Source organism: Corylus avellana, chromosome ca6, assembly GCF_901000735.1.
Source record: "Corylus avellana chromosome ca6, CavTom2PMs-1.0".
NCBI classification, from domain to species: Eukaryota; Viridiplantae; Streptophyta; class Magnoliopsida; order Fagales; family Betulaceae; genus Corylus; species Corylus avellana.
This window is the reverse complement of record NC_081546.1, coordinates 20,334,304-20,348,154: the sequence shown is the minus strand read 5'-3', so window position 1 is coordinate 20,348,154 and position 13,851 is coordinate 20,334,304. Positions and strand designations below refer to the sequence as shown.

Sequence of the window (13,851 nt, the reverse complement as noted above, 5' to 3'; positions counted from 1 at the left end):
CAGAGCCTAAAACCCTAAGAAGCCATGAAGCGCAGTCTGCTAAAACATGCTTCTCTCGGCGCTCGCAATCTTCTTCTCTCTCCTTCCACTTACAGGCCAAGCCCTAGTTCCTCGCTCGCCCCACTTGCCGCTTCGACTCAGTTTCGAGTCGGACTCCACTCGTTCGAGTCTGTCTCATCCAATAAATCGAATTTGACACAGACCCAGAAGATGGTTTTCTCCACCAATGTTGAAGATGTCAGTGATCAAGGTAAAAATTTGATCTTGTCTTCTGTTTGGTTGCTGGGAAACCCAAGAAAATGAAGGAAAGAGGAAAATAAAAATCTTTTAATTTCAGAGTTTTAATGATTTCTAACTCGATATAATTTCAGAGTTCTAGCAGTTACTATTTTTTTGGGGGAAATCTGGGAATCTGTTGGGTTCTGTTACTTTTATGCTAATAGTCTATGAATTTATTAAATGAATAAATATTTGAAGGATCATAGAACTGCAAGGCAACACTTGCAATTTACTGCGAAAATATTCTTGGAAGTCTAAAGATACTTAATTCTGCGGGTTTGAGATTTCTGGATCGACATTTCTTTTTGAGAAATCTGAATATATGCAACTCCTTTTTCATTATACCACTGAAATTCTAATGATCTTAGTTTGGGTTTCACAAGAAATATAAAAATAGAATAAAATATGTTTTGGTTGAAAGGGGGTTATCATATGCATTTTAATAGTAGCGTGTTCCAAATAATGTAATTTGTTTTGCATTCATCTGGGATTTTTGCTCGGTTTAATTATTGCTATGCAAGTGGTTTGGTATTTCAGAGCTGAAAAATCGCATAGAAAAATTCTATGCCGGGGATGCAGAGGCAGTACCATCGATCTTTGAAGCGATTTTGAAGAGGAAATTGGCTGGTAAGGATGACGAGGCTGAGAAGAAGTTGATGGAGCAAATTTGTGGGAAGAGGGGAAAGGCTCTGGAAGATAGTGACGATGAGGAGTTTGGCTCCGATGAGGAGTTTGATGAAGAGTCTGACTCTGATTTCGACGATTCACCGAGTGAAATTGATGAAGATTTTGATGAAAAGAAGATTGGAATGAGGAGAAGGACAAGGGATGAGTAATGTGCATAATGCAGGAGATGCTATGGGTGTTGATTTTATCTCACAAGCATGCTTGTACCATGTTCGAAAGTTCAATGTCAGCAGGTTGGTAGAATTGTTATGTTATATGGGCAATTTGCTTGTTTGAACAATTTCAATGCTTGAAATTTTTGTTGCTTATTAATGAAGAGCCGATAAACTTCGGGTTTGTTTGATAATGCTCTTTGAGTAGTGTTTGTTTGGTTTTTAGTTGAAAGAGTGTTTTGATGCGACATAAAGATAAAGTTGTACTTTTTCATTTGATAATGCATGCGTTGGTCCAACTGCAAGAGGTGCAAGTTGTTCTTGTTTGATGCTGTTAATGCCACTTTTGGTGAGAAAATTCTTGATGACTCTCCATAGTAGCAACCAATGGATTGGAACTAGAATGAAAATGCAACCTCACCAAAGCTACAATAACAGTTCCAAGTACTTGTTCCTTATATCTACCATTGTTTGCGACTTCAATTTAAGGAGAAATTGTCATCCATAATGTATTAAAAAGTTAATGGAGATCCCATTGTTCCTACAACACAATAGATGAGCCCATGGTTCATCTGAAAAGACCCTTGGATTCTTTTCCTTCCCTCCCTCTCCCGTAGAAAGCATCTCTTTCCCTTCTCATATCCAGAGTGTTAAGGGACTTGATTGGATAGGGTATGAAGGTGTGAAAATAAGATCTGATTCGCAAGTCCTTAAAGAAATGATTTTCCTTTCCATTGGTCCTCCCGGGCAAACTCTTTTAAATTTATTATTAAATTTGTGAGACCCACATCTCGGTCCAACCTTGCAAATCCACCATTGGATTGGTTGATTGGTTGATTTGCCAGAGTTGGACGAGAGAAGGACCAATAGAGAAAACCAGCAGCATGTCTCTTTAGCAAGTGTATAGCAGAGAGAGGCTATCATGTACCACCAAAGGGCCTGGACTGAAGTAATTTCTTCGCCCTCCTCCAAAGGTTGTGGTAAAAATAAATTTTGATGTCGCAGTGCATGTGGGTTTCGTCGTAGCTGTAAATATATGTTTACATGGACCAAATATTTCTCTGGGATGGTCGATTAGGATTTAGGCATGTTCTGCATTGTGCAAATTAGAATTTTCTTTGCTTGCTAAAATGGGCTACTCTCTTTGCCATCTTCGGTTGCATTCAGTGTATGAGTCCAAAAAAAAAACCCCAAGAAAAAAATTCCAAAAAAGAAAATCTATTATTAGCTTTTAAAAAAAAAAAATCATGAATTTTTTAAGCTCAAACCTAAACTAGCCCTGCAAAAATTCCAAAACAAAATCTATATGGTGTTTGAGCGGCTCGAAAAAACTTCTCACAACATAATTTTTGAAAAAAAAAAAAAAGGTTTATCAATCTTGAAGCTCAAAAACCCAAAATTCCTAAGCTAGCTACCATCCATACAATGGTCTAGCTCCTTGAAAAAAAATAAAGTCATATGAAATGACCTCTTTAAACATGACATAACACATTTTAACTTTTTTTAAAAAGAAAATTTTATACACGTGCCCATATTTTCTTTATTTATTTTTTCTGCAAGCAAAGAATGCAAAAGCTTAAAAGATACATATTATAGAAGACAAAAGTCCGGAGCAGACTCAATATTCAATAAATTCTTTACCTCATTATGTTATTTTGGTCAACTATTTTAGCTTTTATCCTGTGGTAGGGTTGTAATTGAGTTGAGTCGAGTTGAGCTTTAAGATTTCAAGTGTGGCTCGTTTGCGAAGATGTTTATTCAAGCCGAACTTGAGTTCGAGTCAAGCTTGAGTTTGAGCCGAGCTATAAAATGTGTGTTCAACACTAGGTCGTTAAAAGTTCAGGCGAGCTCGAACTTGAGCTCATTGAGAATGCTCTTCGAGCCAAGCCGAGCCGGGCTCAACTCAAGCTCAAGCTAGGCTATTATATATATATATATATATATATATATATATATATATAAGAAACTAGATAATATGTTTACTAATACACACATATAAATATTAAGTAACCTATATAACATACATTACTAGGGTTGTTTGGGATTGTGTTTGAGGGGTCTAAAAGTGTTTTTAACACTTAAAAAGTTGGTTTGAAGAAAAAAGTACTTGTTTGGTAAAAATATTAAAAGCATTTTTAATGGTCCAAAAAACTTGAAAATAAAGCTTTTGCCCAAGATCTATAAACGAGCTAACAAGTCGGGCAAATAAGCCAACCAAACTTTAAACGAGATGAGCTTGCGAGCTCTTATCGAGTTTTCTCGAGCGAGTCAAGTATGTATCATTTACGAATCAAGCATGTTTCTATAGTAACGAACGGGTTTATACATTATCATGCTCGAGTTTGGGTTGAGCTAAACCAAGGTGTATCGAGCGAGTTGTCGAACAAACTGGTTTATTTACAACCCTACCTATGGATATTAGGCATTCACGAAGGCTACACCAACATTTACCAACAACACAAAATTTACTAAATTCTTATACTACTTTGGTGTCAACATATGATTAAGTGAAAGCAAATGTCAAGTTCGGTTCAAAATGATGATTGTTTTTTTTTTTTTTTTTTTCTTTGGCGCGTAAATAAAATCTTACCCTACCAATTGCATCCCTCCCGGAAGTTTTCCTCCAAAAATTTTGTTCTATGATTAGGTGAAGGCCCCTCCTTCAATCAAGTTCTTTGAGAGTAGGCAGATTAAAACTCCAAAGAAGTTAAAAGGTCCTTTTGAATAGAGCGTCTAGAAAAGAATTGCAATTGCAACTTTTGTCTACACATATTGAATAAGCAATCTGCAAACAGAGTTCTGTTCTATATGCTTGTTTTTCTTGCTAATAAGGTGTCAAACTTCTTTAAATACTTGATTAATTCCTAAGTATGAGCAATCCTCTACTTTATACATATCATATAATTAATTATTAAAGGGACAAGAATTTCCTCACTGAATTAAAGGAAATATCTCTAATTCAACTTTATAATTTTGTCATGTACATATTGGCACATGAAAAGTTAATAATTTTTTTATAAAATTATTAAAAATTCACGTGCTTTTTACATATTCAAAAGACATATAACAATTTTATAGGCTCCCTCCCTCAAATGAATTTCTTTCAAATCTGTCAATTACTGAGATGATAAGTTATAAAGTTCAAATAAATTTCTTTGAAGAAAAATAAGGAGAAATAAAGATCAAATAAACAATTTCATAAAAAAAAAATCCTATATATATATATATATTGTTTATTTCTTCTCTGTTTTTTATTTTTTCCTCCCAAAAACCCAAATTCACTCCATTGCAAAAATACAAAAATGAGAGAACTGGAGAAACCCCCCCTGTAGCCCAGAGAAAGCTTAAACCCTATAGACAGAGTGAGAGGGAGGGAGAGAGAGAGAGAGAGAGTCACCATGAAGCGCACTCTGCTGAGAAATGTCGCTCTCTACACTCGCAATCTTCTAAGGAACCCAAACCCTAGTCCTTCACTAGCCCCTCTCGCCGCCTCGACTCGGCCCCGACTCAGGTTCTACTCGTCTGAGAACGACTCGTCCGGCGAAAAACCCAGCTCTGCTCCCGTGACGAGCTTGGCACAACCCCAAAAGAAGGATGACCCCATTGCCGTCGAGGATGTTTCGGGTAAAAACCCTAGCTCTACTCCCGAGACGAGCATGGTACAAACCCAGAAGAAGGATGCCCTCATTGCCGTCGAGGATGTCAATAACAAAGGTAGAACGAAACTTGAGTCTTGCTCTGTTTGGTTGCTGTGAAAGTTGAAGAAAAGCAATATGAAAATCAAATTTTGATGCTCTTATTTGATTTTGAGTATTCATTTTGTTAGTCTTTTAAAGAGTTCCTCGGAAACGTGAGAAGGTTAAGTATGTCAAATGGTTGAATTAGGCTCAGTGTAGCACTGAGGTTCAAATGTGAATTTATTTTCCCTTCACCTTCAATTTCCTCCCGAAAGAAAGAGATCCTTTCGTTCTTGCGCATGAATTATGTGATGGAATATGTAATTTTGTTTGAAGGAATGTGTGGATCTGTTTAAGAAGACGAAGGGTAACGTAATCATCTGCTGCAATTGGGGGATTGATCCCCAGATTCTGGTTTAGAGTTTGTTTTGTTTTTTTTGATATAGTTGTTTGGGTGTTTAGATTTTGAAGCTTGTTTCAAAATCTGGTTTGGTTGGTTTCTGCTGGTTTTGTGTAGAAGTGTAAAGAGTTATTTTTTTTGATAAGTAAAAAGGCAAACAAATCTATAGCGGATGTTTTTAGAGGCAAAACTATTGAGAAAAGATAGACACCCACGGTGTAAAGAGTTATAGTTCTTGATATGAAATTTATACTAATTCATAAAAAAAATAAAAAAATAAAAAAATAAAAAAATTCTGTTTGATTTATTAGGTTTCTGGATCTGAACTGTTTGTGATTTAATGTATTAATTATATTCTAAATTTTTTGTATATTTTTATACTAAATGATAGGCTATCCAATTGAAATTTGTTATGAAATAAATCTAAATTTGCTTATGATTATGGCGCTTCTAGGTTTTTTTGGAAACATTGTGGATTTGTGTTTTTGTTGCTGGGTTTTGAGATCAAGTTGAATTGTTTGAGATTTAATCTGTAAGTTTTTGTCCTCAGAACTGAAAATGCAAATAGAGAAGTACTTTAAAGGTGACGAGGAGGCACTTCCATCGATCCTTGAAGCGATTCTGCAGAGGAAGTTGGCCGGAAAGCATGAGGAGACGGATGATGAGCTGATGGAAGAGTTACGGATGAAGCCGCTAGATAATGTTAAGGACAAAGAATTTGAATCGGATTTTGAGGAAATGCATGAGACGGATGAGGAGATTGATGATTTGTACAGTGCAAGGGATATAGTCACGAAGAAAATGGTTAAGGATGAGTTCTTCAACATGGATGAGCGGAAGTGGGACGGGCTTGTTAAGGATGCGATTCAGCACAAGGTGATGAAGGACACAAGGGAGTGTGAGGAAATTTTAGAGGATATGCTTAGATGGAACAGCCTCCTCCCAGGTATACCTTTTCTTATATCTTATTTGCTTTTGATTTGTATGATTACTTTTTACCGGTAAGGATATAGTTCAATGTTATGTTGTTTGTTTCTGACAATCAATTAAACCTTATTCACAACTGTAATTATTTCTCATTTAGTTTCTGAATATATTTTCCTTGCTGTCTTCCATGAATTAGTGTTTTTAAATACAAATACAACGGTTTTCAGATGTTTAGATACCTCTAAACTGTAGCTTACAATCTTCTGTCTATACTTAACTCTGGATTTCCTGTGCCAACATTTGCAAATGAACCTTATACCACTGTTATCTATTAATTTTAATTATGCTTCTGAAATTGTTGGCTGATTGATTCAAGTCATAGCTATCAAATTATCTAGTTGATTCTAAATCTAATATTTCTTAAAGAATGCCTATTCTCATGAGGCTTATAGGCTGCACTATCTGTTTTCTCATTTGCTAGTAAAGCTTTCTTAAAACATCTAAAGACTCAACCTTTGAGCTTCTTGTCTTGATTTCTGAGATGAAGTACAATTTCTAAAATGGTGGTATCTCTTGTTGTCTTCATGGAATTTATTCATTTGAATGACCGAAAAGAGAGAGTTGAACTGAGATTCTCATCACGCACTGTCTCCTTGGTCTTGTTCTTCACTCTGCTTGCGTAGAACCCAGTGTGCGGTTATTTTACATTTGATCATTAACATGTTTGATGAATTTTTTTAGTAAGTATACACGCTATGGAAAGTGAGGAACAAGCCGAAGCATTGATTCTGTTATTATTTCGAACTTTGTCATTTATGGTAGGAATGTCACTACATAATCATTACATGTTGAAATTGTAATGATCTGGACTATAATTTTTCTTTACAGTTTTGATTTACATTGACAAGAAGGATAAATGCAGCAACCATGTTTGTCATAAAAGTGGATGTCTGGCTGAAAAGCTAGTAATAGATGAGAAGTAATATGTAGAATATGGGTTTATCATTAAGTTTTGTTACCCTTGCCCCTGGGTTTCGGCTTAGTTGGCAGTGGAGTGGGAGTGAGGGTAGTCTTAGGTTTAAATCTGAATAATAAAAATAAATGGAGGAAGCCCTGACTATGTAAAGGAGAATATCATGTGGAATTTTTATTTTATATTTAGAAAGGGAAGGTAATTGGAACAAAATTTACTGTAGTTAGTGTACCGTTGGTAGTGTGTTATTGGTCCCTTATTTAGCTTTGCCATTAGAATGCTAGTCTCTTGTTCAACTTATTCCATATTCATGTTCTGATATGGACTAGTTTGCCACCAGTAAGTAAACTTATGGTGTTATAATTTTGATCTGAATAACATGATTTTAGTAAACTTTGAGATACATTAACGTCTCAAGAATATGAAATTTCATATCTAATGACTGTCCATATTGTTGGGTATACAAGAATTTGTATTTAACAATATGAGCTTTGGAGGTTTTGAAGAAATCCGTCTCTGTGCTTCAGTAAAGGAATAAAGTTAGGGGGTTGTCAAGTCATGCCTTCGTTCAGAGTGACAGTGCGGCAGCCGATATGTTATTGGGGGATCCTGACTTGTTATCGTTATAGTCTATACTGCATTGAAAATAGTTAAGAGTTTTGATCTGAATATTTTTAGCAGGGGAATTCGACTCTGGTTATCTCTTATTTTAGAAGCATATTTATTTGAGAAAGCTTTTCCTTGTAATTGGAATCATATTTTTCTTTCTGCAAGTAATTTTCCAGTTATTGAGAGAACGACTCTTATGAAATGTCAGATGTTTGCACATCAAACCTTCAGCTTTTCTGCCTACGGACTTCTTAAACATACATGTTTTTTCTTTTTTAGCAACATATGTTCTGTGATTAAATAGAGGTCATATCTTTCACTAATTCTGTCATTAAGAATTTTATTTATCCAAAAATTCTGTCATTAAGAATTTGCTTGGTTGTTTGCAAGGATGCATATTGTAGCCAATCATTGTAACAGTAAATATCATGATAATTACTTATTTTAACTAAACTGGCATCTGCTGAATGTTTCTTTAAGGCATTGTTTTTTTTCTTCAGATGAGATAAAGAAGAAGGTGGAAGAGAGGTTCAATGAGCTAGGGGATATGTGTGAAAGAGGAGAGATTGAACCTGAAGAAGCTTACGAGCTGTTTAAGAAGTTTGAGGATGAGATGGTCATGGAATGTACGAGTATAATGGAAGCTGAGGGCCCCCCCCAGTTTGATGAGACTGCTGTGCCAGACAAGAAAAAGGACCCACCTGGTGAAGGACCGATCCTTAGGTGGCAAACAAGGGTAGTCTTTGCTCCCGGTGGTGATGCATGGCACCCAAAAAACAGAAAAGTGAAAATGTCTGTTACTGTGAAAGAGCTTGGGCTTTCAAAGCATCAGTTCCGTCGTCTTAGGGAACTGGTTGGAAACAGATACCATCCAGGGAAAGATGAGCTTACAATCATTAGTGAGAGGTAAGGTCCATGAACAAAAAAATGCCATCTCACTAATGCGTTATCATTTTAACTTTTGTGGTTCTTAGTCCAATGCTGAAATCCTAGTAGTCCTGGTGTTTTATATGACTAAACCGTAAAATAAATTCTTGAATCTTCTTCATATTTGGATATTTGGTCATGAGATGAGGCTTATGTATTTTACTCATCAACTAATCATTTCCCAATAAATACATTATTTGCACTTTCGAAATCAAACAATGTTATCTTTCTAGAGTTTTTTTTTTTTTTTTTTTTTTTTTTCATGTGTAATATTATATAAAAAGGCTAGATATAGGTTATTGCTCATTCTTCTAATCATTGCATTATCTGCATTCCATGCGTTAGGAGCAGTATTTTTGTAGAAAATTTTCTTCTAGGCAAATGGAAAAGCTCTTCCCCTTCCCCCTTCTCTGTGGGGGGCAGGATGAGAGTGTTTTCGGTTTGGAGTTGTATAAAACCCAGTAATGCTTTCCAAATTTTTTTTTTTTTTCTTCCAACTATTTCTTGGGTTGAGCACTTTATGATATATGTGTATTTTTGTTTTTTCTGGCTGAAGGTTTGAACATCGCGAGGAAAACAGAAAGGATTGCCTTAGGACTCTCTATTCCCTCATTGAGGAATCTGGGAAAGCAAGGAAGCTAGTAGAGAATGCTCGAGCTTCATATGTCAAGGAGAGACTTAGAGCTAATCCTGCATTTATGGAGAGGTTGCGTGCCAAGACCATGAGAATACGAGAATCTGACTCGGTGTCTGCTTGAAAATTTGATTAGCAACAGCTGGCTCTTGGATAAATAAAATTCCTGGTTGGTCTTATGATTCCTTGCTATTTGCTTGTTTTTCTTGATTGGTGATTGCTCCATGATAATTTTTATTGCATTCAAGTTTTTTCTCACAATTTTAAGGGCAAAACAATGTTCCTTCCTCTGCAGATATCATGTATTTTTGTTAGATGCTGATTTTTGTCCACCAATTACTTCATGTTCCTGGTGCTGAAAATGCCACTCGGATGCCATTACCTTTCAAAGTTAAAATGGTTCATGTGAAGGTGTATGCAGATCTTTCAAAGAGTGAGAGATTAGTAACATCATTTCTTGTACCATTCTTTTTTGGTCTCCTTGTGCAACATTTTGATTGGATGCTTTTGTGCCCATGTGGCCAAATATTTTCAAGCCTTTAGTGGAGTGCAAAGCTTTCATAGGCATAGAAAAGAATAACTAAAGTATGGAAGAAGAAGATGTAATAGCCGTTGGTGCTAAGATTCGTTCAGAAGAAAAAAGAGTCGAGGGGGGTACCAGTCCTGAGGAATCTAGCATGCGAACGGCATACACGACATATTCCAGCTTAGGCTGGAAATCCCACAAGCGACGTAAGCTTAGAAGAACACGGAAAAAGTGAGGAGAAAAAATAGTAATGATCTCTTAATATTTTAATTTTGATCTTGAGGGTAATTTTGTCATTATAGGTTGTGGAAGGAGGACTTTGTAACTTTAATGGTAGATTGAGAGGCATTGCAAGAATTGAAATATTTGGGGGAGATTGCAAATAGGATGATAGTTAGAAGAGGAAAAGTAATTTTTTCTTTAAAAAAGAAAAATAGAAAAATGGTCGGGAATGTTATATACTACATCTTTATTCTACAATTATTTTACTATACCAATGTGGCCGTTCTAACAAATTTTTAGATATTTATTTCTTTTAAGAAAGACGTTAGGGTTCGTAAAGATAGTTGTGAGATAAAAATGTAGTTTTAACATTATTCAAGAAGAGAACTAGTTCTTTGACAAGACTACCCTCATTTATCTTCTCAAGAGTTACTTTCCGTTTAGGAGTAATTTGAGCATGATAACATAATTTGGCCATGTTGAATAATGATATAAGTAAGACTTGTTTTCATCATTTTTTTTTTTTTTTTTTTGTGACTTTTAAAATCACAATTAGATCAAATCTAATAGTGATATATTATAAATCTAATGGTGATTTTAAAAGTCACATCACTTTTAAGGATAAAAGGAGAACAAAAATCTTCCTTATAACATTATTTCATTAGCTCATATGACTAATCTAATTTTAACAAAAAGCCAAAATTAAGCTGACACACTAATCAAATCAAACATTTGGCTCAACCGACAGTGAAAACCAGAAAGGCTGTCGTTAGGTTTCTATCCAAGCCAACAGTGAACACATCATGTGGTTGAAGTTGAAGCTTTTCTAGGAAGTTCTTTATGGTTAAAGCTTCCATTTCTCAGGAACTTTGTGCCTTTAATATGTAGAGCACATATCAAACAACACAGCAGAATGGAAAACAAGTTCCTCCTTCGAGATGAAGCAAAGGTAGCATCCTTTGATAGAAGACATGGTCAGACTCACAAGGAAATAAGGGCTAAGGCTAGCTCCCTTTCTTCGTCTTCTTCCTGTTCCTCTCGGGATTCCAGATGTTGTGATAAGTCGACGGAGTGTCTCTGTAGTGCCTGCTTACTGTGTGTTTGTTGCCCTCTAGCCGTCGTGTGGGGTTGCTTCAAACTTCCATGCAAGATAGGATGGCGTGCTGCAAAAAATGCAAGGCGCTGGGCTGGTTGTGGATCAGAGATGAGAGATTTTGCAGCATATTCTTCATTTTCTGACGACGATTCAGATTGCCTGCCAACTAATAATAAGCACGCATGCTCTAAGACTTCGGCTGCTCCAAAGAAGATTGTGACAAAGAGGGTTCATGATTTGGAATTTACCAAGCCTGCACCTAGCTAGTTTTTCTGTTTTTGTTCCTCCAAATTTACCCATGAAAGTCCAGCGGCCTTATATACCTTTCAATTTCTGATCTTGTTGCCTGCTTTATCGTTCTTTCTTGATGTTGATCGTGTGATTGTTGCGTGCCTTTTCATGTGCATACACTTTGTGACGATCTATGATGAGGGTGTTGTTAGAACTGGCGGAGGTACGCGGTGCACGCCAGTTGTTCGAAAGAATGCCAAAGAGGCTTGTAAGTTTCAACAAGCTCACCTGACAATCTACCCATGCGTGAAGGACATTGTGGTTTCCTTAGAAAACCCTGGTCATCATCTCTTAAATGCCACTGCAACATGTAAGTTTCAATATAATTTTAATCCTGATCCTAAATGCTTGAATATAAATTAAATAATTAAATTCACCTCTTTTTATTTGTCTAAGTTTTTTAGATAAGTGGTAATTTAATATAATATTAGAGCTAGTCATGGGTTCGAACCCGATTCTACAATTCACACAATTTCAAATAAATATTCTACATGTTGCTATTAAGATAGAGTTTGAGCTCACATAGGTTAATCTCTTCTTATCAGCTTAAACTTTTGGAATAAGCGGTGATTTAAGAAGAGATAAATGAGCTAATGACATCCTTTGATGATGATGATGGTTCAAAAATGTAGGAAACCAGTCTGAAATCTGTCCTATGAAATTTACTATTGATTTATTTATTTTTCCTGCAATTCATGGAAAAACTTCCTACTAGATGTTTTCAGTTTTCACGAGACAAATAAGACAGTAGAAAACTCCCCAAGTCCCAAAAAAAAAAAGTCGTTAAATTTGTAGAAAACTGGAAGAATATGATACCGTTAAATTATGACTTATCAGGTGAAAGTATTTTGTGTGAGAGAGAAGACTCGGGGAAAATGAAAGATTCGGATTCAATTGTAGTAATTTATTCTATGCAGGAAAAGCAATGGATTCTCAATGAAAGTGAGGAGCATAAAAATAGTAGAGAAATTTGGCTAAAAAGTCGTTGAATTTTTGTACAATTTCAATTTACTCAAATCAGTTTTAAATTTTCCACGTTTCTCACCTCAATCTTTTCCACGTCACATAAGCAGTTTTGAAAATCATACCCACGTATTAAAAAAAATTTCATTTTTTTCTGTATTAAAAATATCAAATCTAAAAATAAGACGGGAGGGAGGGAGGGCGACGGGGTGGGGTAGCGTTGGGGATGGCCACTTTAGCTACCTCTCGATTGGGGTGGTTGCAAGAGTCACCCTTCTCTACTTACGGTGGTAGTATGAGCAATTCCTTTTGTTTGGAGTGGCTGCATAAGCTACTCCCTCTATATGTAACCGTTGTGTGAGCTACCTTTTTTGCTTGGAGTGGCTGCCCGAGACACCCTTCACAACCCTCCCCGTCTTTTTTTAGATTAAGTAAAAACAAAAAAGTTGAGATGGAAAAATGCTTATGTGTGATTAATCTTGTTAAAGCCATGTAAACGGTTTTGAACCGAAGGAATGAAGTGAAAAATATAAAAAAGTTAAATGAGTTAATAGACGGATTTAAAAAACCGAGAAAGTAAATTGAAATCTTGCGATTACTTTGGAAGTTCTTTTATGAATTTTTCAAAATATTAAATATCCCTCAATATATATATTAAACTAATTAATACGTAAATAAGGAAATATAATCTAGAGTATTCTGACATGTGATACAAGCAAATATGGCAAAGCTATTCTCTAGAATTTCAACATTCCCTCAAAAATGATTGGTAGCTAGCTTCTCTTTGATTTTATAATTTTTTTTATTAGTTTAAGGTGGCTATGATGTGTCACACTTATTTGCCCAAGAAAAAAATCAATTCCAATTAGAAGCTCTTTGATATAATTTAGATAAGAATAAATTATTTTTTAATTCATTAATCATCTCCTTTCTTTCTAAAGCTTTGCTATAAGCAAGATAAAACAAAATAAAGTTTCGGTAAACTAACTACCTACACACGACGTCGTATTCAAGTAGTTGCAACAAAACAATTGAGCTAGTTGTTAACATTAAAAACACTAATAAATGAGCAACGGCGGATATGAGTCGCCCATTTCCACGTCAAAATGAAAAGAAAATTATTTTTGTCAAGAATGGGATTTGAACCCATGCCCTTTCGGACCAGTACCTGAAACTGGCGCCTTAGACCAACTCGGCCATCTTGACTTTGATGTCAAAGGACATAAACAATGCTATATACTATATTTTCCAGAGACTCCTTATCCATATTACCATCATCAAATCCTTGTTTTTTTTTTTTTTCCTCTGAAACAACAATCGTATAATCTTGTCATTTTATTTTGATTATAGACAAATGAGAGCAACACAGGAATCAATCAACGAAGAACAAAAAATTCACTAAAGGGAGGGTAGGGTGGGGGAGAAGAGTCTAAAGAATGCTTCCAGTAGGGTTGTTGAAGATAATTTTGGATACATTTTTATTTCACA

The 13,851-nt window shown here is 35.5% G+C and overlaps 2 protein-coding genes and 1 non-coding gene across 3 annotated transcripts; 2 read left to right on the top strand and 1 right to left on the bottom strand.

Annotated features, from left to right (window-relative positions):
- LOC132185320 (uncharacterized) lies at positions 1 to 9,807 on the top strand. The gene is made up of 8 exons (XM_059599109.1): positions 1 to 250; positions 817 to 1,111; positions 1,284 to 1,299; positions 4,451 to 4,832; positions 5,746 to 6,141; positions 8,205 to 8,610; positions 9,188 to 9,434; positions 9,561 to 9,807. The coding sequence occupies exons 1-7, from the start codon at positions 25 to 27 to the stop codon at positions 9,387 to 9,389; spliced, it is 1,923 nt and encodes a 640-aa protein (XP_059455092.1). The 5' UTR covers positions 1 to 24; the 3' UTR covers positions 9,390 to 9,434; positions 9,561 to 9,807.
- Positions 9,808 to 10,588: 781 nt separating this feature from the next.
- On the top strand, positions 10,589 to 11,776 carry LOC132184864 (uncharacterized). Its single transcript, XM_059598646.1, has one exon. It carries the CDS (start codon positions 10,927 to 10,929, stop codon positions 11,374 to 11,376), a length of 450 nt encoding a protein of 149 aa, XP_059454629.1. The 5' UTR covers positions 10,589 to 10,926; the 3' UTR covers positions 11,377 to 11,776.
- A 1,712-nt stretch (positions 11,777 to 13,488) lies between these two features.
- Positions 13,489 to 13,569, bottom strand: TRNAL-CAG (transfer RNA leucine (anticodon CAG)). The gene has a single exon. It is a non-coding gene; the product is annotated as a tRNA-Leu (tRNA).
- Between the last annotated feature and the right edge of the window lie 282 nt (positions 13,570 to 13,851).

Excerpts from the sequence above, each read along its gene's own strand:
- LOC132184864 (XM_059598646.1), top strand. The coding sequence starts at position 10,927 with ATGGAAAACAAGTTCCTCCTTCGAGATGAAGCAAAGGTAGCATCCTTT.
- LOC132185320 (XM_059599109.1), top strand. The coding sequence starts at position 25 with ATGAAGCGCAGTCTGCTAAAACATGCTTCTCTCGGCGCTCGCAATCTT. Across the intron at positions 4,833-5,745 it reads CGAGGATGTCAATAACAAAG|AACTGAAAATGCAAATAGAG; the intron begins GTAGAACGAAAC and ends TTTTGTCCTCAG. Across the intron at positions 8,611-9,187 it reads CTTACAATCATTAGTGAGAG|GTTTGAACATCGCGAGGAAA; the intron begins GTAAGGTCCATG and ends TTCTGGCTGAAG.